Here is a 22,603-nt window from a genome sequence, read left to right as displayed (position 1 = left end):
CAAAGTTTGTTATTAAAAAATCTTTCTGTATTTACAGGTTTTAACAGACAAGCAGGTACAGACAAAGAGTGCCTATATACAGAGCAACACATGATGTTAAAATGAGTGCTAAAACATTATGGTATAGACAGACGGACTACAGCAGAGGTACACGATTAGAACAAGTTTTATCACAAACTGCAGGTACTCTACACAGTATCACAAATTGCATGAACTGTACAGTTAAAAACCAAAAAATGGTAAATCTACATGAAATCCAAAGTTCCTCCAGCTGAGAAACACTGAATTATTTTACATTTACAGTATGTATACATATAGTGTGTAAGCCTGTATGATTACATACATTTATAGCTACCTGTGGTGCAAAAGCAGCAAAAAAAATTACAATGCATGGAATTCAATACTAGGAGAAAAAAAAAAAAAAAAAAAGGTCACTGCTAAATGGTTCTGACCGACACAGTAAGGTTACATCATACATAACTAATATATACTGTGGAAAAGAAATGAGCCAAGTAAATAATCTTTGCTCAAAGTCCTAACGGTCTGAAGTGAAAACAAGGTTACTGTCAGTCATTCTCAAACAGAAGAGATTGTCATTAATACTTCAAGTTCATGCAAATATAAACAATTTGAAATGGAAAAAAATAAAATATTCCCTGTTGACCATCCTGCTGGGTAGCTTTCTCCTCATAGTGACACAGAAGGTGCAAATAAAAGAGGGCGGGGGATTGAGAGGGGGTTATGGGACAGAGTTGTAGCACAGCATGGGCACTTGGTGGGGCGGGGGCAGCTCTGTGTCCGCCTCATCCTGGCTGGAGGGGCTGCTTGCCATAGCGGTGCTAGGTGGGGGGCGTTGGGGTGTGGAAGAGGAGGCAGGAGCAGAGCTCTGGCTACTGCTGCCGGTGCAGCCAGCAGGGGGCGCCACAGGCGGCTCCTCATCAGCAAACTCAGTGATGCTGAAGACGAACTGCAGACAGCCCAGCTTGATGTAGCTGCCGTGGTGGAGCAGGGCGGTGCCCTCCCAGCCGGCGCCGCTGCCGCCGATCAGGCTGGAGCCGCTCACCTTGCAGCTGCACGCCGCCGCGCCACCCTGCGGCTGGCTGCTCATCACGCCGCCCGCTGGCATCACACCCACAACCCTGTCCTCCTCCCTCTTCTTACTGCGACCTGCACACATCACATGACACACAGCAAGTCTGACAGGCTGCAGGAACACATCGTCATGGTGACCAGCAGAGCAGAAACACTACGCATGTTCCAAGTCAAAAACCAGTCAACAGGTTTCTTCTTCTAAAGAAAAAAAAAAAAGTGGAGCACAAAATCTGAACCCTTTCAGTTTCACCTCTTTCACTACACAGATTTTAGAAGCATTTTTATTCCAACCAAAGAAAATAAAAAGTTGAATATTGACTTGTCATTGTAAAAGATTTTTTATTCTGCAAAAAACCTCTAATAAAATGTAATAAACACCCATTTTACCATCATCAGTTACCTAATATCCTACTTATCCAGCAGATGTTTACTACACAAAATGATCAGAAATACAGTTTGTAACTTTTTGCCATCTGAGTTCCAAAGTGCTAAAGAGGAATGAATTGGATCTGAACTCAAACATCCTGATTCTGTTCCCGTTTCATCCATCCATCCATTTTCTTTACACCCTTGTCCCTYAGTGGGGTCGTGAGGTGCTGGTGCCCATCTCCAGCTAATGTTTCGGGCGAGAGGCGGGGTCACCTGGACAGGTCGCCAGTCTGTCGCAGTGTTCCCGTTTCACAGGAAGGAAAAAGATTCATTTTACTGAATATGCAGAAGACATATTTAATTGTTCTGGGGATAAATAGATCAAAATTTAATCTAAAAAAGTGTGTTTTCTAAAGAGGAAATTTAAGGCAACAAGTAAGATGAAAACAAACCCCAGCCTGTCTGAACTCTGGTCCAGACAGTACAATCAATCCAGATCCAAACAAAAACAATGGATTTGACAAAAAAATACAAGGAATATTATAGAATTTTTATATTTAATGCTAAACGTGGTGAAAGCTTAAAGTGGCGATGTTCCGTTTCCTGTAAGCCTGGCTGTTCTGTGGCCCACTCAGCTGACCCGGGTCAGAGCAGCAGAACTCTGCTTCAGTTCTGAAGCTGCTCTGTTAGGAAAGGTGAAGCAAAGAGAACTGAACAGTCAAGCATGTCTGGATAATGGATCACTATATAAGCGTTTCATAATAATATCAATAATTATTGATTTGTTTTTTGTTTATGATAAATATCTGAAATACGTCAGTCTGGTGATATGATCTTTCCTCTGTTATCCAGCCTACATCTCCCAGAATGCTGTACGGTTCTGGATCAGAGTTCAGTGAATATTCTATCAGATATATTTTATACTGATATTGATCTTGTGTCTGTCTATATTATTGATTCATAGTCCAGCTCTACGGTCCCAGTCAGGAAACACACACTTTCCCCATGACCGCAGATCCTGTATGCGGACAGATGAGCATTTACTCATGTTTTCAGGTCGTTGTTTAGAAATAAATAATGAAGTTTAGCACGTTTCATTGACGTGGTTCTCCAACTTTACTGAAACTTTATGAAACCAAGCTGACTGTGTGAAGAACAAAGATCAGATCTGGACATGAAGCCATGTTGCTATGGTGACAGACAGTTCCCAGGTCTGACAGCAGTAAGGCAGCAGAGTTCCCCCAATCCAGTTAGATGGAGATGATTGCAGCTGAAAGGGAAGCTCCTCCTCCAGAGGTTTGCCGATGTGCTGCTGATAACATCTGGACTTCCCAGGCAGTACTTGGCGTTGAAAAGCAGAGGGCGCCACCAGATCTGGAAGCACTAGCTGTTGGTGCAGCCCTCCTGGGTTCCTCTGCCATCTTCATGTCTGTGTTTTTATCCCCATGTTATCATGCGGTAGAAATCAGCTTTCACTTTGACATTTAAGGGTTTTCTGTCATCCCCCCCTCCACCCCCCAAAAGCCATATTTTATTGATCCTGACTGATCTGTTAAAAGTAGTGACAGTGTAAAGCCCGTTTTTCGTTGTTTCTGTGTAATGTGTGGAGTTGTGCTGAGCTTACGGATGAGTCCCTGGACCCGGGCCACCAGGCTGCTGGGCGCCGCCGGCAACACCTTCTCAGAGAAGTCACAGGAGTACAGAACGTTGTCCACTGTGGTGCCGTGTTCGCTGTAGTTCAGGAGCTCATAGTGTTTGGTGTTCTGTAGAACACACACACACACGCACACACACACACACACAGAAGAGGGAGCAGATTGATGAAGGAGCTGCAGGACAGGAAGCAGCACATGGAGCTGCGTGCGGCAGCCGTACCTCGTCGTAGAAGATGCAGGCGTGTTTCCCCGATATGTAGCTGCAGTGACCGTAGTTGGTAAGGCACACATCCATGTCAGCACCTGGTGGGAAACAATGCAGTCACAACGCTGTGCAGTGCCGCCTGCAGTTCACGCTTTCAAAAGTTTCAGATGCATTTCACTTATTTCAAATTTACCATCAACTCTACAGACCCTCCACAATGCTGCGACGTTTTTTTGTGATTACTGTGGCCTAAAATCACTGCTGCAGTAGGCTTCGACTGCAAAGAGTTGTGGTCAAAGTAGCACATTGTCTTAAGATTTATTTTTAGCCATCACGTGATCTTTACAAAAAGTTGAAATTGCTGCACAATTTTAAAAAAGATTGCCTTTTTTTGTCTTTTTTGAAAGACAAAAGAGACAAAACAGTTGATATTTACAATGCAAATAACATTTTCTTCATGAAACTCATGAAACATCACCATTAATAAGAATTCCATATTGGTCATTCAACTTTACATGAAGTGTATAAACAATATAGCTGTGATTGTTCAGATTTACTGAAAAGTTGCAATGACTGATGAAAACTGCTGAGTGAATTTGCATTAATAGTGGTGATGTAACATGGCAGCTTCCTGGAGGGAACAACTCTACTGTGGCAGTGAGCCGCTCACCACCGGGCCAGGTCACACCTGATCCAAGTCTTCCTACATGAAGAAGCCAAACCAGCAGCAGACGGGCTGGAAGCAGCATGCAGCTCTTACCAGATCCGATGTAGAGCGTCCTATAGCACATGCTGACCGTTTGTCCTCGTCCTGCCAGGGGACAGAAAACAGCCCGAGCCTGCACCTTCTGACCTGCAGTGACAGCAGCGGAGCTTTAACCGCCCACCTCTGCCCAGTAAAATGGAAAGCAGCGGAGACCTGGTCACTCTTACTGTCATGGTGTGGTGAAGGGAGGTCTGAGGAAACGCCTGGAGCGAGGAGCGGCGGACTGCCGAGGGCTTTGGGAGGGAAGAGCTGCTGGATCCTTTGGTAAGCCAGGAACCGGATTGTTTCTTCATCCAGCTTGTCCAGCTCGATGCCTGCAGACAGACACACACACACACACAAACAATCAGAGCCCTGCCTACATCACCATAGCAACCACCATGAGCTACAGTCACCTGAGTAACTTACCTCCAACATCCCTGGCACTGTTTCTGCAGGAGGAAAGGGTGTTGATGGAGGACAGGGCACTGGGCAGCAGGCAGTCCATCAGGCCAGGACCAGCTTTTACATCTGGAGGACAGAACGCAGCAGCTGATTGGTCAGAGTGGTCGGCTTCATCTGCTCACTTTGTATGACAACAGTCTCTTCAGCTCACTAACCAGCTAATGTCAGATAGTTAACTAGCTAATGTCAGGTAGTTAACCAGCTAATGTCAGTTAGCTAGCCACCTAGTGTCTGATGCTGTGGCAGATGGAGCGGTCAGTCCATCAGGTGAATCTTCACAGCCAGCTGCTGATAGAGACAGTTACTGCATCAGCACAAAGAACTGATTAATATTAACTGAGATTATTCCAGACCAACTCAAACTGTTCCCAGCTTTCAACTGGGATCCCGATCAAATTGGTTCAGCGCAGACACATTCCACTAACGGTCAGTGTTCAGACCACATCTGCAAATACGTCATCTTGAAAGACAAATCAAGACTTTGTCCTCAGCCTAACCTCAGAGTTTGGTTTCAAAGATCTTACAAAGATGCAGCAAGAAGTTACACACACATGCAGAACAACACACACAAGTAGTAATGAGATCAAGCGCTGGGTTTAACTGTTTTCATAAGAAACCAACAGCTGATCAGCTGCTGACGACACATCGTCAGTGATGGGAGGAGAACAATGGTCAGCTGTCACTGGTGCCATGTCAATAAATTATGAGCCACTGATGAACTAAAGTCTGCAAAGTTCTGCAATAATTGAGTTGATCACCTTGGAGAATATGAGTCATAAACATTGAAACTAATGTTGAGTGTAAAGGCTCCCACACACTGAGGCGTACTGTGTGTTCTGTGAGACTCCACAAACAGAGCCCGACAAATGACAAATTTCTTTATTTCCTTCAATCGTCATGGATACCAGCAGGTTCAATGAGCCAGCTGGGTGACTAGCTGGCTCATAACGGAGCTTCACACCTCCGATATGTAGCTGTGAAGTACGCCTGAGTGTGTGGAGGCCTTCGGTTCTGTGGCCAGCTGAGGCCCGGGGCTACCTGGAGGCGCTGAGTCGGGCCCCTGCTTGCTGGAGGTCTGCTTGTAGCTGCCTTTAAGCGGTGCATCTGGGAGGGGGGAGGGAGGCTTCTCATCACTACTCAAACACAATTCCTGGAGCTCCATCTGGCTCCGGTGGTTCTGCTGGCTGCTCTGAGGAAAAACCGAGGACCAGTTGTTCTGAGCACAGGCTTCAGTTGTGCTCTCTGGATCCTTTTTAACCGTGTCTGTTCCTATGTGGTTCATTAGCCCTGAAGGGACGGCCGAGTCCGACGGTGAGGTTGTGTGAGTCTTTAATCTGTGCTGCAGGTCCGGCGGCCTGCAGGTGTCTGAGGCACTGTTACAGTCTAGGGGTCCGTTGGATTTGGGAGGGTGGAGCTCTGCCAGGGGTCCGTTGGGTTTTCTACATTTGGGGCAGGGCGCCATGCTGCACTTACAGCCCCCCAGCTCTGCTGAGGCGTCCCTGGCTATATGGGCTTCCTGGGGGGGCTCAGGCGCACCGCAGGGCTTAGAGCGCGGCTCAGGGGAAGTTCTTCCTTCAGCAGCCTGACTTTTCATCTCCTCTGATGTAACACATGTTCTCTTCCTCTCGCATTCAGGCGGGAGGTCGGTGGGCGTGGCTGAGCGGACCTTCTGGCTGATGGACAGGTGTCTCATGATGCTGCACTGCAGAGCGATGATGTCCTGCAGCCACTGGGGGAAGCAGCACAAACAGTTCAAATGTTTTCAGTGAACCAAACAGTGACTGATTTCCTTCTGTGTCTGTTTATTCATCAACATTATCTTCCATTAGTCGTCACAATTCAATAAGCAGTTTTATTTAGGTTTTTGTTTTTTTAAATCAGCCATATGGTTGTTTTGGCAAAAATGTTCCACATTTAAGACTTTGAATAAATTGAAGTTAAACTGAGACTAAATCTTATGACAACATTCTAACAGAGTATGTGACAGCTGTGGAACTGTCCCAGTAAAGATCCCACTGTCAGTCATTAAACACAAAGAAATGTGACGACTTGCATCACTAAACTGCATGCCGTAACAGCATTTAAACATATTTTCAAATTTATTGCTGTTTATTGATACTGTTGTTCAATAAATAGTGGAGAAATAGCAAAAATAAAAAATCAATGAGGTCAGTCACAGGAACTGATCCATCTTTTGCAGACTCTTTGGGGTTTTGGAATAGAATCGTCTTATATTCATGACAACCTTTAACTATCTTCTCTGATTATTGTCCACCAAATCTGTAGTTTCTGTAGTTGACTTCTGTTAGCTTTCCACAGCAGACCTTGTGGTGTGTAACTCCACACATTCCAGCAGTAATAAACAGGCCGTCAGTTATTTTACACAGGTGATTCCTGGAGGACTGAGTGGACAGTGAAAGATGGCGGCTGCGGTACCCACCTCCTCCTGCTCCAGCTCTGTGGTCAGGTGCTTTGCGGGCTGATGGTGGGGGAGTCCACTACAAACCAACTCCACCTGATGCACCCCAGCAGGAAGCAGCATAGGGGGGGGATTCTGGTACTGAGACTTGATTGCATCTGGCACCTGGGTAACAACACAACAGCGTCTGTCAGAGGACCGGCCTGCCTCCTACCAGCTGAACACAACCTGTCACCTCAACAGGGTCTCCCCGTGTTCCTCGTCTTAAAGCAGGTCACTTTACTGATCATCAATACAATTTTAGTAATCAAACATAAAAAAATATATAAAACACTCTTAGTCGTGCCGTACACTAAAAGAAATAAAACAGACATAAAATAAAACAATAATTAAGACATTAAAGAACCTCAAGCTTAGTCAAAAACAAAAGGAAAAAAAATACGATTTAAGAAAAGATTTTAAAACGTTGAGGCGAATCGGCCTGTTTGGTTTATAAAGGCTACTCATTCTAAAGTTTAGGAGCAGCAGCTGAAAACGTTCCATGACCTCTCACCCTCCTGGTCGGCTTTAGAACAACCAGCAAGAACTGACCTGCTGATCTGAGAAAGCATGATGGGACGTGCAACTGCAAAGTCAGACAGGTGCTGTGGGACAAGAAGACCCACAGCACCTGGGTCTGCACATTGCTTATAAATGTGAACACGTTTATAAGCAAATAAAAGAAGTTTAAAGTTAATCTGAAAACAGATTGGGAGCCAATGCAGTGATTTTATCACAGGAGTGATGCATTCTCATTTTCTCATACCAGTTGAAAAGGGGAGCAGCAGCATTCTGGAGCAACTGAAGCTCAGACAGAAACGTAAAATGCATCGTAATAAAGAAGTAATGAACGCGTCAAAGTGAGAGAAATGGCTTAATATTTGAAAACTGGACTTAATTACTGAACTGATCTGTGTGGTGAGTTTAAAATCATTCTCCAGTCTAACAGCCATATTGGCTACAGTCTGCATGACTGGGTCCATGGAAGAACCCAGATCTGTTTGGGCTTCAGAACAGTCACTGGGTTTAAACAGTACCTCGGTTTTTTACATATTAGAAAGTAAATGGATCAGAAACATCCATGCTCTGGCTTCTGAAATGGACTCCTGTATCTGTCGACTTGTTTTAATGAAACAAATCTGACAATCAATAGAAAAAAAGTGAAAGTTCACATCATGTTTTTGAAGAACAGATTTTAAAGGAAGTTAAAAGAGAAGGAGTCCAAGTATGGAGCTTTGAGGGACTCCATATCTAAAGGGACTCAGCAGCTCCAAGTTGTACACAAAAGCTTCTCTCTATTAAATAATATCTGAACCATAACAGAGCAGAGCCCTGGATATTTACACTCTTTCACAGAACGTAGTTTTCATACTAATCGTTATCATGGTAACAGAAGCATAAATTTACACCAAGGTAAAATCCAACATGTGGCTGGTGAAAGACTTCCTCTCTGCGGTAAGCGTACCTTAATGGTTTTCTTGTTCAGCTGGTAGGAAGTCCGGCGATTGGGAGCATTCTGCCGATGGACTCTACGGAGGAAGTTCAACCGGACGGCATGCTGGGAGATCCTGTCCTGGAACTGGTCAAAGAGCTGGCAGCGGCTGGACAGGCTGAGGCTCCTCTGGTTGAGCTGGGTTAAGACACGACATGAGATGAGCTGAAGATGGCAGCAAACCGGCTGAAGTGAGCTCAAACAGTCAACTCTGAACGCTCTCTCCTACCACGAGATGCTCAACGTGGTTGGGACACATCCACTTGCCAGCAGGCAGAGCCGTCAGTGGGGGGTCCAGGCAGTCCATGTGGAATAGAAGTGGACAGTAATCACACTGGATCAGCGGGGCCAACCTGCAACTCCTGCGGAGAGGAAACCCGGGTCCATCAGGACTCCTGTATCTGTCGACAGGCTGTATCTGCAAACTGCAGATACAGCCTGGTTAGGCAGCAGAACCCTTTAGTGAATGCTGGTGCCTGACCTGTTGCATGAAAAGCAGACTTTGACGGGCAGAGGGACCAAGCCGTTGGGGTCCAGTTCGTGCTGAGGCCTCCTGAATGGTTTACCCAGCAGCTCCTCTTTTCTTCTTCGTTTACTACTGCCTGAACAACCAAAAGACACAAAACAGCTGAGAAGGCTGGCAAGCTAACATAGCTGGAAGTTAGACCACAGAGCTGCTGTCAGCTCAGCTCTTTGTTCACAGCACAGTTTGGTTGGTAAATTTTGGAGCTTCAGGTTTTATTAGAGGACATTGAAATGCAGGAGCCACAAATATTCAGCAAACAGTCCATGCAGGAAACCTGCAACCAGCTCACTGACTCTGGACCTCATCAGATACAAGACTGGGATGGGACCAGATTGGGACAAAACCGGGACCAGACCAAAGCCATACTAGGATCAGACCGGATCAGACCGGGACTGGTGCCAGACCGAGGCCAGCAGGAAACTAGATGAGGGACCAGACTGAGTCCATACAGGGACCCGACCTAGTGCCAGTCGGGGACAAGACATAGACTGGGGCCAGACCAATACTAGACCAAGGTGGTAACGGGGCAATACTGCGTCCCTCTTAGTCCCTCTCTGTGATGGACTGACCTGGAAGCGCCGTGGTGCAGGTCAGCTCACTGGGCAGCTGGAACTGTGTGGGGTTCCTCTCCATGGCTGCTGCAATGAGCAGCTGGAAGGGCCTCTTGAGAAGACGAGGTGCCGGCACCGACAGCGCCGCGCCATCGGGTTCGACCGCCTGCATGTCGTCCTCAGGGTCGGCTGCCTCCTCCTCTCCATCGTTCTGCTCTTCTGATGGGGTCGGGGTGGAGGACGTGTTGGATGTTGGGGTCCCAGGACGGCTGCTGGGCCTGCTGCTGGTCCTACGGTCCAGGAGGCGGACCTGAGCCACGCGCAGACCGGGCCCCGCAGCGCCGGCCCCTGGCGGAAGGCCATCGAGCCTCAGTGGGCCGGGGCCCACCTCAAGTTCGCCCGTAGGAGAAGTGGAACGCTTGGCTGACGACCGGTCTGGGAAGCCATTAGTCTGCTCAGACTTCTGCTCACGTTTCTGACAGCAACAAGAAGAAACCAAGAGGGAGTTAAAGGTCCAGTCAGGAGAAAACTTCCAGCTGCTTTCAGGTTGGAGACTTTATGCATTTTCACGAACCAGTTCAGTTAGACAACATTTTTCCATGTATGATGTTTGTCTTTCTAATTACAATGACTTCAGTGGTTCTTAACCAGTGCAAATCATCTAAACCAGCTTCTCAGCTTTTTAAGAAGGGACAGAGCATTATGCGTTACTGGCGGCTACTCATATGTGAAGCATGTCATATGAACAAGTTATCAAGCCACACGTTGTACATTGTACAAAGTAGAGCTGCAGAAAATAAAGAAAATTTAACAATACAGTTGCTGAAACTTGCTAATAAGATATGATTATGATTAATTCCAGGGGTGTAACTGCAAACTTATGAGCAGTCTTATTAAAACATTAGGCAATGTTTTAATAAGATGAACTATATAAGAGGTTTATTGTTCTAAAATCCATCCAATCAGTTCTACAGATGACACTTATTTCTTAAAATTGAACCAAACTCAAGACACACCGAACCATGACCATTAAATACTGGTTTTGTGTAGTATTAAACCCCAAATTGACCCACATTGTTTTACTTTACAATCTCCACCCCCAGAAATGACACAAAGCTGTATTTTGCAATTGGGATAAATATAATGCAATAAATATGATTCAATCCATTGTGAATCTGCAATACAAGGTCTCCAATGTGTGCAAAATAAACTAGAATTCATAATCAGTTAACACAACATCTTACCACTCACCTTTTTTCTCATGTTACAGCGATGACACATCCATTCTCCAGGAGGAAGCATTTCTTCACTAAGCGGTGGGTTGCTATGGTAAAAAAAACAACACAAGGTCAGCCATTTACAATGCTTCCAAATTAAGTAGTTTGTCTGCCAAGTTTAAGGATTTAATAACTGTCATTTAAAGAGGTTTATATGTTTCTTAATTTTATTAAGCAAATTCTTTCATTGTATAGCTTAGCTTTTAATAAAAAAATTACAATAGCAATACTTAAGGTTTTGGCATAACATTGTTTTCAATTGTTGTTTAATTGGTGTGTGTTTTATGGTGTGTGTTTAGTTTTGTAACTGTGTTTATATTTCTATATCTATTGCCGTAAAATAAATTCTCAGTCGCGGCTAAATGAAGAAAATACCTCTAATCTGTTTCAAGGCCTTTTATAACTCTATAAAGGCAGCTTCTCTGTCTCCACCTAGTGGACAAAAAACTGAATTACAATACAAAAAGCGCATAATGAAGCACCCAGCAATGCCCGCTTACAGTTGCAAACTGCAGATACTTTAATCATCTGTAGGTTACACAGGACCATCCATATCACAATAAACGAAATCCTGAGAAGCTCTGACATCGAGGCTCAACTCTCAACATGCAGCAGAGCCGCCCGGAGCGGAAAACCGGGTGACACGGAGACACATGCAGTGGACGGATAAGAACCAGCCGACCCCGAGTCTGACAATGTGTTCCCTTGTATTAGTCTATTTACTGTGACTTCACCCTTCATGTCGAACTTTDACGTTGATTACTAAGATGGCGCTTGACCAGAAAAAAAAAAAGCAGGGAGGTCGCCATATTGTAAACAGAGGAATGGTGAACACCATTTTTAGCAACATTGCCCACACTGCTAGCAGCAAGGAGGCAATTCCACCCCCTACCGGACTGGAGAAGCACCTACAGGGTTCTGGTATCATCCCTGTATGTCTATTAAACACTTATATTCAACAAGTTCTGTTTGTTATGTTTGAGCGCCGCCTGCGACACGCAGCCCTGCACCAGAGGAAAACATGGCAGTAAGCAACACGAAAGAAGATCCATCAGAGGAAACTCTGAACTTATTCTATTCATCAAATCTATGCCAGAAACAAAGCGTTGAGACCCTCTGAAAGGTGATACTGAAATCAACATTTAATCGCTTCCCAAAAAGAAAAATCCCCCGGAAATCTGGCAATGTGGTCACAAAGATAAAATTGCGTAGTTTATTTTAAATCCCCAACAAAAACCAGAGATCAGGCTAACAGCACTTTCCGGTACAGCTGCCTTCCATTGGGCTGTAGCTCCTTCAGTCTTACCAGCACTGTAAATGAAACGCAGCCGGGCAGTGGTCGCAGCACAGCAGGTCTCCCCCCTCCCGGCAGCTGTCGCAGGTGTCGTGGTTGGTGGCCCTGCCGCTCCTCCGAACGTCTCTTACCAGCTTCCGACTCCTCTTCTCCACGTCCTCGGACTTCGGAGGCGCCAACAGAGTTTGGATTTGCTGCAAAAACAACCCAAGTCGTTGTTAATGAAAGCCACGGCTGCTGCACAATGGGTGGAAGGCATGCAGCTGAGACAGACAACCCTCAGACACGGTTCATGAAGCGCCACAGCCACACTCAACTTCTGCTCTCCATTTCCAAACCAGAGAGCTGAATTTACTGGGAGATCAAGATGCTTGACAACAGAATTGCCAAGTTTCAATTGTTAGGATAACCAGAACAGAGTTACAGGGAGGGAACCCGAGCGTATGCATAGAAGTAACTCTACTGAGGCCTTCTAGCTTAGCAACCTCACCTCCATCAAGCCTCCAGAGGTATCCAGATCGTACACAATCGTCGGGGTCTCCATTTTGTCCCACATTCATCCAGAGGCAGACCTCGCAAACGAAATCCGTGGTACCGGTACCAGTGTGGTACCAGACGGTGAACGTAGATCCCCAACAAAAAGTTTAAATCCAACTGCTTTGGTGGTCAAGTGATCGCTAGCTAGCCAACGGAGCTAACTACTATGACGAGACGGCAGCCAGTCAAGGTTGAGAAGCTAGCGGGTTGCTAGCTAATGTTGTTGCCTTTAACAAAACTGCGAAAATGGAAAATAATMGTGCTATAATCGTGTCGGCTCCGTAGCAGCTGCGACAATATAAACGCACAGAGAATACATCCAATATTTTATCGCCAGTCGACTCTTGCTCATGGCGACAAAATCCATCTGCGGCCTAGCTGGCAAGCAAAGATTCTTGTTTCTGCTTCTGCCAAAAAACAGTCCAGTAAAGCTGCAAACCCATCCACTCCCATTGTCAAAAGAAGACAGAACTATAAATATGTGGACGTGCTACGGTTGTAATCCAAAGAGCGAACCCTGGTGTGTTCTCAAAGCGGAATCTTCAGGTCATGGATGTGGAGATGCAAATTTTAGTGAATGTTATTGTTGTGAAAAGGCTGTGCATCTACACTGGCTGCTAGCAACATCCTCTTCCAGTTGGCGCAATCGCGAACTGCCGGCCGCGCATGCGCTATAAGAGGCTACAGATAGTTTTCAAGGATACTAATCGCATGTAGTTGCAGGCGGTGGCTCTGCGTTTACAAGACTTCTTGTGTCTTCAGTATTTTTCTTTTGAAAAGACGTAATTTGTTGGCGCTGTTCTGTTGAAGTTATTTTTAAAGAAGTTAAGTGGCGGTATTATTATTTCAACATCTATTTTTTTAGGCCACCGCGAACTTCAGACATTTACTGTGTACCGTATGCAAGGAATTACAGATCTTCGGTTTATGTGTTTTCCTTTTGTTCACTTTAAAGGTATCAGACTATTTTGTATATTTTTAAACTGGATCACTACTTTTCTATTAATTCAGAACAGAAATGTAATCATTTCCACAGCTGTACAATACAAATAACCCATTTAATTTGTATTTAAGCATAGGAAATATTATAAACGCCCACTGAACTGGTATTATTTTCAAGTAAACATACTTAATGCTAAGAATGCTACTACATTTTACTAATTTGATCTTTACAGCTGGCAACAATTACACATCTAATAAAATTAGAAAATTATGAAACATTATTGTTTCTTGTTTTTATGGTTATGGTTTACAGATGATGAAACAAAAAAAACAATGTCAGATCAGTAAAAAACTTAATGTTGCTAACATAAATGTCAGGTTTCTGATATGTCCATTTTTATGTACTGGGTTCTTGGTTGGGGCTCTTTTGGCTTGTTGATGACATGACATCCCGAACCATTGCTCACTGTTGAAACGTCATCGTAATCAAGCAACTCTGAGACTATCCACTCTTCCTTCAAACTCTGGAATCTTGATTTTCAAATTAAATACAAGCTTTAGTTCCACTTGAAAAGAGAACTTTGGACCACTGGGTAACAGTCTAGTTCTTTTTCTTCTTAACACAAATACACTTGTGACATTATTTCTGGATCAGAAGCAGCTTGACACGAGGAATGCGACATTTGCAGCCAGAGGTTGTGCTACACTTTGTTGTTGTCCATCCATCATTCTGACTGCCAAATATAGACAACATGGTGAATAAATATATTTCTTTGTGAAATGCCTTGTCAGAATGTATACTTTTTTTTTATCTAGTTTTTAGTTACAGCCAATGAAAAAGCCTTTTCCAAGTGACTGTGTCCAATTGAAGCCTTGTTGTTCTTAAAGCTTTATGGGATGTGGTGTTTTTTAAAAGCTCATAATGAGAGGCTTTTGCATTTTGCATGCAGAGTGGAGTGTGTCTGTTCACTTCAACACAACTTGTGTCGTCTTTCTGGTGGTTTTTGTACCGGATGTACCTCTGCATATGGTGACAGAGGTACAGCGGCGGCTCGGAAGGTCTGTAGCTGAAGGGCTGAGGTCAAAGGCCAAAGTTAATGTGGTGCACAGTAATATACCAGAGTCTTAGTGAAATGCCATGCCATAATGTTTTTGATCAATACAATAAAATATGTAGTTAATTTAAGATTTACATGACTTTTCTTTAACACCTGGCTCATTATATTGCTTATTGAACACACTAAAACTGCTTTGTGGTTGAATTAGTAACAAAAGGAGCCCTTACTGTAACTGGAGAGCTCCCTCTGGTTTGCTTACACAAATTTCCATTTTCCAGTCTGTTCGAGAATTATGTTGTTAAACGATACAAGGTTTACACTTGAACATACAGCACCATAAGGTTGGGCTGCCTGGAGTATAATCTAATATCTATATCTATTTATCTATCTGTCCATCCATCCATCAAATCGTAATGGTAGAATAGTTGAAGAAATGATGGATGGAAGTTCATTAGTTTGTCTTAATAGTGGAAAAGCTACAGAGAAACCATGCATAAAGGTACAGCTTCATATCCTGATATTACATTAATATATGATTATCTTGTAAGTTCATGTGTATGGGATGTCAACTCTACATTAGGTAATCACTTTCCAGTGAGTACAATAATTAATGACAGTATAAACAGGTAAGATTTCCTATTAAAGGGACAACGGTGTAAAGAAAATGGATGGATGGATGGATGGATGGATGGATGGATGGATGGATGGATGGATGGATGGATGGATGGATGGATGGATGGATGGATGGATGGATGGATGNATGGATGGATGGATGGATGGATGGATGGATGGATGGATGGATGGATGGATGGATGGATGGATGGATGGATGGATGGATGGATGGATGATTTCCTATTAACAAGATGGTGCTTTAACAAAGCTAACTGGCAAAAATGTAAAATAAACTTTGAGAAATCCAGTCATATGGTAACATTAAAATGCAACATTGAAGAATGTACAAGTCAGATAACAGAATATATTTTAAATGCTGCTCATTCTATCATACCAAAAATAAAAAAGGTAAGAAAAAAGTAGTTCTTTGGTGGAATGATGAATGTCGTAAAGTAGTTAAAGAACGAAACAAGGCATTTAAAATATAACAGAAAAATATGACAGCTGAAAACCTTATTGGATATAAAAGAAAAAGGGCAATGACTCATAAAACTACTTAAGATATTGTCTTTTTTTAAAAAGCTTTATTCGCAGACATTCCAATTACGGTATAACGGAGTGAAACATTTGTTATGCCTCAATGTGGTGGATGCTCCTGCCACCACATCATGTTAGTATTTTTTTTCTTTATTAGTATAGCTTATAGTCTGTTTAAGTTTATTTCATTTAGACATATATTTTCTAATGGGTGCACTTTAGTTAATGTCTGTCTGAATGGTTTACTTACACGTTTTTTGTTTGAGGTGCTGCTGATATAAACCAGCTGGAGGAGGAACCTGGATCAAACCATTTTCTGAAAGACTGAAGGGGGGGAGACTTCAAGCTGATTTTATTTAATTTTGTCACTTAAATATTCACTTATTGTTTGTTCTAAGTTAAAGTTAGTTTGCTTTATTTGTTTCATAGGATGCTTTAGTTAATTGTGTATTCATTTGTTCTTTTGCTATGTCGTGCCTTCCTCATGTGGTAGATTCAGGTCACTCCACCCCTATTTAAGCAGCTTTTTGTTCTTTGTGTTCAGTTAGAGTTCAGTTGACCTCAGTTAATTTGGATCCAAATTTGTTACTTATCCTTTGATTTATCCTTGCTCTAAATCTTTATGCTTTGTTCATGATTTTTTTTTGAAGACTTAAATTGAAACTTTTTTCTACTTTGAAAATGTTTTGTCCTCGTTTGAGTCTCGTCCCTCACACTCAAGAAAAAACAATATAGGTAAATAGATATTTAGCATTCAAGAAAAAGAAAAAGCTGAGAGGCTTAGGTTCCTAACAGTTCATTCAAAGCAGTACAGATTTTACTTGTTTTATGCTATATTTTCTCAGAGTCTTTGATAGTCCAGATATAAAACTTTACTTCATTGTAAAATGCAGCAAAACATGACTTCTTTTCAGAGTACCTGGAACGATGAATAGGACATTTAGCTAGTAACAATAAAGGATTTATGAGAATCTCACAATTGTTAATCATGTTTTTACCAAGTAAGACATCTTCCATAAAAGCTTAAATTGTGCTTCTATGTTGCTGTGGATAAAGTCACATAAATTCTCCCAAAAGGCATTAAGGACAGTACCAAAACAAGGGGAGAACAGTTTGAGGCTATATATCACAAAACATACAATTTACATTCAACTCTTTATTGAATATAGAATTAATACCTTGTAGGATATACTTTATGAAATATTTTATATGAGACTTCTTTAATCAATCTTCCTGCATCACTGAATCAAACAGGTTGATCAGCAGCTGTGCAGCTTCGCCTGCTGTGGTCTGGCTCCAGGAGGCTGCAGCTGTGTGGCGCCATCTAGTGGAAAACTTTAAGAACTGAGAAGAGAGAAACCTACAGACTCCTGACTTAATGTTTGTATGAGAAAAAAAATCTACACAATAAGAAAATAATTGTTTTGCTTTTGAAATAAAATTTTAAGTTGAATAATTAAGTGAATACTGACTTCCAGTTTATTTGAGCATCTGCCATGTGTAAAGGCAGTGGTGAAAATGTTTGATTGTTCTCCTTTTTGGCCCTGACCACTATCTGCCGTAAAAGTTAATTTTGAATAAGCCATGAGTTCTGATTTTACTTAAAAAAAATAAAAATTTTGGTCTGATCAAACTTAAGGTTTAATTAAAACATATTTAGCAGTTTATTTTAAAAAGTAATGTTAGACTGACAATGATAAGACGACGGGACAGAAAGGCCTGCAGTGTAAACTGGGACTTTTTAGAAGGAGCACTGAAAACTATTAGGGAAAAACTACTATTCATTATTTTGATAGCAAATTTAGTCAATAAAAAAAAAATCAATATGTAACTATGCACAAAAGTTTCTCCAGCTTCTTGTTCTCACACAACAGCATGGCATCGCTTTGACTCAACAGCTTCGTCACTCTGTAGTTATTACTACACATCAACCTAACAGCTGATGAACTCAACCATTCCTAATGAATTTAACAGTCGACTTTAAAAAGTACACAATCTTCTCTGCTGCATACTCTAAAATATTTCAACAGGTGTCAACTGAACCAACTTCCTGTCCTACTGAATCCATTTTAGTGTCACTGTGGCCTTGTACTTATTTATTGTTCCTCTGATTGGCTAACTTTCACATGGTGTTCTCTCTTTCACTTTCTTCAATCATCACCTCCTCATATAAACATTTCAGAACTGTTCATATGTTAGTAAATTACCACCTCAATCCTTTACACATATAACCTGGTTCACATTTCGCTTTTCCTGCTCAGATGAGCTTAGAAATGATACATTTAACTCAATCCTTCCTTTTGGTTCTTTTGTCTCCACACAGCCACAACCTTTATGTCTTCACATGCAGAGCAAAACAAAGAGCAGAGCTGCAATAATTTCAAGCACAAGATGAGTTACACATTAGGCAGCAAGTTGCCTTTGTATTCCTCTCTGTTCAACTTGTTTGTATAATAAACATCAAAGGTATTAAATAATGTATACAGGGCAGAAATATTCCAGTGTGCAATGGCTGCATTTCTCTAAGGTTATTTTATGCAGATCTACAAGAGATACTGCAAACAAGTGACCAATGACTGAAGCTGTCTGTCTGGTGTGATCTGAGTCTAACAGCTGCCCTTTGACCAGGTGTGAAGTTGCATGACGAAGGTGCAGGAAAAGGCCAGATGGAACTGGAGCGTAGCGTCCATGACCCCTCTGTCCCAGAACCTGACAAACGGCCAGAAAACAACCAATCAGTCATTACATATGCATTCAAATCCTTTAGAGAGATGTTGGCGTGTAGCTGTTTGCTTCTACATTTAATGCTTTTCTGTCTCCTCTTGCAAAGATTTTCAGCTTGGTCTGAATTTGCAGCAGAAGAGATTTTTTTCCAGCTTTGTTCAGCAGCAGCGAAAAGGAAACAATCAAGCAAATTGAAATACTGAAAGGCCAAAAGAATGCAAACAAACAACTCTTTAGAATCTTATATTTCCCTGAAAATGTCAGCTACTCACTAGCTTTTGGGGTGAGAAGAAAAAGACGAGCACAAAACAGKAGCAGCTACTGACATGTTTCTGTCAGGTGGTCAATGGGTTGGTCACAGAGAGCCATTCATTATAAAGGAGGGACTACAAATGAAGCAGTGCAGTGAGCAGTGATCATATGAGAGGCAGCAGGGAGACACCAGCTAAGGCTAACGGGGCGAGAGCACGGGAGAGAAAACACACTATATTATATTTCACAATTCTTTAAAACATGATCCTATTTAAAACCATGGCTTCAGGCATACTGTTTGGCTCCAGGGGAATGTGAGGAAGACAATTATGTCAGGTAAAAAAAAATAAAAAAGCATGCAAAGCAACAACCAAAGCAAATTAGTAATCAATCAAAAAAAAAGGAAAACATGTTCGTAAATTAAATAATGCAATCAAAACAAACACAAAAAGTAAACAATAAATAAATAAAAACACACTACAAATGTTGGAACAAATTGTTCTGCTCCTCTTCACAGCAGGTCAGAGGATCATGCTCTGACCAACCAACCAACTGCCTTGGCAGAAATTGATGCGGTGGAGAAGCAGCCGAGTTATCACCAACTGACTACAAGACCAGACAGCAGAGCGTCCATTTAAACTCAGCGTGCAGACGGTCATGCAGAGGATCATCAGGCCAGAAGCCGTAAACCTCAATGACCTCCAGCTGCACCTGGTAACTCCAGCAGAGCAACAAGGGATCTCAGATGATCTGATCAAGAACTCCAGACAGCAGACATAACCCTGACCACTGGGTTCTCCAGTGAATTATAAGCTTGGGTCCGCCTCTCCTGATTGTGGGCGGAGAAATAAAAGGCTGAGCTATAAAAGGCTGAGAGTTGAGTTTGGCTACAGTGCGTCCATGAAGAGTCCAGCAGCATGTCTGGTAAGCAGGACTATGACTGTGTGGTGATCGGGGCTGGAGTCCAGGGCTCCTTCACAGCCTACCAGCTGGCTAAACACAACAAGAAGACTCTGCTGCTGGAGCAGGTGAGGTGTGTCACACACACACACACACACACACAAACGCGCACGCTTGCGTGCACACGCACACAAACCTACAGCCTGTTGCGCTGACAACACATTTGTAGCAACTTTGCAGCTCTGACATAAGATAATTGTTCAGAAACTGAATTCAAAACCCAAAAGTCTTGGGTCTTGAGTTAGCTATTGTAACTTTTATACTAGAATCACATTTTCTTCTGCAGCTGTTTACCTGTACTTTGTAGTCCTGGCATATTGTTTAATCTAATTGCTTAAAGATCATAAAAGCTAAAGAGAAAAATAAGCATTTCCATAAATCAATAGAAATATGTAGATGCTGACTTTTAAAATGTGAGAATTCTGAAGCCTGTCAAACATTCAGAATGTCTTTGAGTTACTTCAATATAAAATATCATTTATTTTTGTTTTGAAATTGTACTTGTGACCATGTGAAGTGTATGTGAGCCTTTTCTGTAAAAACACTTTTTTCTGCTCATAAACTGCAGAAAACCTGCTGAAATGCAATAAATTAGCAGAAAGATTACAAAAGCAAACCCTGATCTGGTTTAAATACCATGACTTGAACAAGATGAAGTTACCTTAAAACTACTTGCTGGTCAAGACAGTTGTTGAAATGTACAAATTGGTATACAATTTTTATTGGTAGCAGTTCATTATAGCTTTAAAAAGCTATAAAGCTATAAAGAACTGCCTCTAGAGAGGAGCTAGCAGATAAGCTAAAGAAGAACAATATTCAGAAACAAATAGCATAAAAATGATCACGTATGTCTTCAAACAGCTGTTGGAATGTAAAAGAAAAAAGAGATTAAACCCGGTTACTGTTGGAACAAAACTAAGTATTTGCAGTAGAAGAAAAATTAATTCAGGTAGATTTGACAAGGAGTAGAGGAGATTCAAGTATGAAAAGACGAGGAGAGGAGGAGAGAGGAGAGGAACCTGATAAAACCCAATCCAGAGTGGTGGGGATTAAAGGGACATTATGACCAGGAGAGAAGGAAGCTTCCTTACAAGATGTAACATCTAAAGGCTCGAACAAGCTGAACTGACAATAAACAATGTAAATGATTGCAAGGCAGTGCTGCCTCGGTCAGGGTTAGAGTCCAACAGGTCCAGTACAGGCGCCAGTCCAGCAACTGAGCCAAAGAGAACATCAGTGACGTTTAGCAGTGTGCCTTCAGTGTTATGATGAGCTCTGACAGTCATTACTGCATAGATCTTCACACTCTTGATTAGTATCGCCTTTCAATAAGACAGGAAGATTAGATAGAGGTCTGTAATTTATTAARCTGTCTTGATCAAGAAAAGGTTTCATCTGTAAAATGTTCAGCTGCAGCTTACTTAAAACCATTTACTCAGGACAGATGAATCATTTTTGAAATGGAGGCAGTAAGCAAAGGATCCACTTCTTTACATTATTTGATTGGGTCCAACATGCAAGTTGAAGGTTTTGATTCAGCTAATAAAATCCAAAGGCTAGTAAAACAGATCAAGTTTTACAGTTTTCTCCAGGACTACCTCACTTACTGCAGACTTAGTAATCACATTTGGGATGATGCCGACAATTTTATTTCTAAAAGAATAAATTTTATTGACAAAGATTTACATGAATTAATCACTGCTAAGAGCTGATGAAATAAATGGAAGTGAAAAAACTGTTTTCCGTCTCTCTACGGTCAAATCAATAAAAAAATTCTGACAGCTGAGATTTTATTGGTGGCTGAGATGAAAAGCGCAGAGCTTTGAAATGGGCTCAGAGCTTCTACTGTCATCATCTCTCTTCTTCTTATGTAACATATTCAGTACTGCTCAGTCTTACCTGGTGTGTTTTTGTGGACAGCTGCCCGCTGTGAGTCAGAGTCTGCTCAGGTTTTCTTTATGTTAAAGGGACAATGTCTTTGTTTAACGCAGGATCACATAGGAATACATGAATCTGGAATCTGCCTGTGTGAATTGGATTGATTTGTATTCTTTTTGTAAAGTGCTTTGACATGATAATCGTTGTGCACTGTAAAAAAAAAAAAGAAAAGAAAAAGGGAATATCGCTGATTTACAGTAAAATCTCAGCAACTGTGGTTGCCAGAATTTTACCGTATAAACACCGGCAACCAGTGTTTTAACATAAATTAGAGACGGGTTTTTTTAACAGTGTGTGTTGGGGCTGTATAAATAAACCCGAATGAATTATTAAACAAACAAGCCTCAAAGAGATTCATAATCTTTTCTTTTTTTTTTACACTAAGCAAATCATTTTCTGTACTTGAGTAGATCACAGCTGCAGGTTTTGTATACAGTAGGACATGCTTACTTCACTAAAGCAGAAGGTTTTCTCTTTCCTTAATCTGAACCGTTTTTGTCCAGTTCGTTCTGCCTCACACCAGAGGGAGCTCCCATGGCCAGACTCGCATCATACGTAGAGCCTATGAGCAGGATATTTACACGCAGATGATGGGGGAGGGCTACCAGCTGTGGGCCCAGCTGGAGAAGGAGGCCGGAGTGACGCTGTACAGGTCAGGCATCAGCTGAGATGCAGAGTGGAAAACTGTTTAAGCACAACATGAAGGCTTGCCCAAACCGAGAATCAAGAAACTGTGTATTACATCTAAAACAATGTAATACTGTGGAAAAAGTTCAATATCTTTCATCAGTTATTTCAAAAACTATGTACATATCGGTTACCTTTGCAGGGCTGCAGGGAGTGGTGGTCAACAATGGACGAACAATCCACACACACGCACACATGCACACACACACGCACGCACACACACGCAC

At 42.3% G+C, this 22,603-nt stretch overlaps 2 protein-coding genes and 1 long non-coding RNA gene across 3 annotated transcripts in view; 1 reads left to right on the top strand and 2 right to left on the bottom strand.

The window, feature by feature from the left end:
* phf12b (PHD finger protein 12b) lies at positions 1–13,332 on the bottom strand. The gene is made up of 15 exons (XM_008425191.2): positions 12,620–13,332; positions 12,142–12,323; positions 10,810–10,882; positions 9,577–10,033; positions 8,963–9,083; positions 8,711–8,843; positions 8,455–8,619; positions 6,972–7,115; positions 5,570–6,260; positions 4,496–4,597; positions 4,255–4,401; positions 4,082–4,174; positions 3,337–3,419; positions 3,086–3,224; positions 1–1,167 (listed from the first exon to the last, which is right to left on the bottom strand). The coding sequence occupies exons 1-15, from the start codon at positions 12,683–12,685 to the stop codon at positions 740–742; spliced, it is 3,024 nt and encodes a 1,007-aa protein (XP_008423413.1). The 5' UTR covers positions 12,686–13,332; the 3' UTR covers positions 1–739.
* A 2,542-nt stretch (positions 13,333–15,874) lies between these two features.
* Positions 15,875–22,603, bottom strand: part of LOC103474316 (uncharacterized) — a 10,913-nt gene continuing 4,184 nt past the window's right edge. Inside the window, exon 4 of the long non-coding RNA XR_535146.2 lies at positions 15,875–18,524. This is a non-coding gene — a long non-coding RNA (uncharacterized LOC103474316). The remainder of the gene's footprint in view (positions 18,525–22,603) is intronic.
* Positions 19,569–22,603, top strand: part of pipox (pipecolic acid oxidase) — a 39,302-nt gene continuing 36,267 nt past the window's right edge. The window contains exons 1-2 of the mRNA XM_008425189.2: positions 19,569–19,819; positions 22,193–22,341. Coding sequence (XP_008423411.1) covers positions 19,709–19,819; positions 22,193–22,341 — 260 coding nt within the window. The 5' untranslated portion in view covers positions 19,569–19,708. The remainder of the gene's footprint in view (positions 19,820–22,192; positions 22,342–22,603) is intronic.

This window comes from Poecilia reticulata, linkage group LG13, assembly GCF_000633615.1.
Source record: "Poecilia reticulata strain Guanapo linkage group LG13, Guppy_female_1.0+MT, whole genome shotgun sequence".
Taxonomy (NCBI): Eukaryota; Metazoa; Chordata; class Actinopteri; order Cyprinodontiformes; family Poeciliidae; genus Poecilia; species Poecilia reticulata.
The sequence above is the reverse complement of the archived record's forward strand: the minus strand, read 5'-3'. Positions and strand labels throughout refer to the sequence as shown.

Coding starts and splice junctions, on each gene's coding strand:
- phf12b (XM_008425191.2), bottom strand. CDS start 12,685: ATGTGGGACAAAATGGAGACCCCGACGATTGTGTACGATCTGGATACC. Junction 3,225..3,336: donor CCTGCATCTTCTACGACGAG/GTACGGCTGCCG, acceptor TGTGTTCTACAG/AACACCAAACACTATGAGCT. Junction 1,168..3,085: donor CCGGGTCCAGGGACTCATCC/GTAAGCTCAGCA, acceptor TGATGTGTGCAG/GTCGCAGTAAGAAGAGGGAG.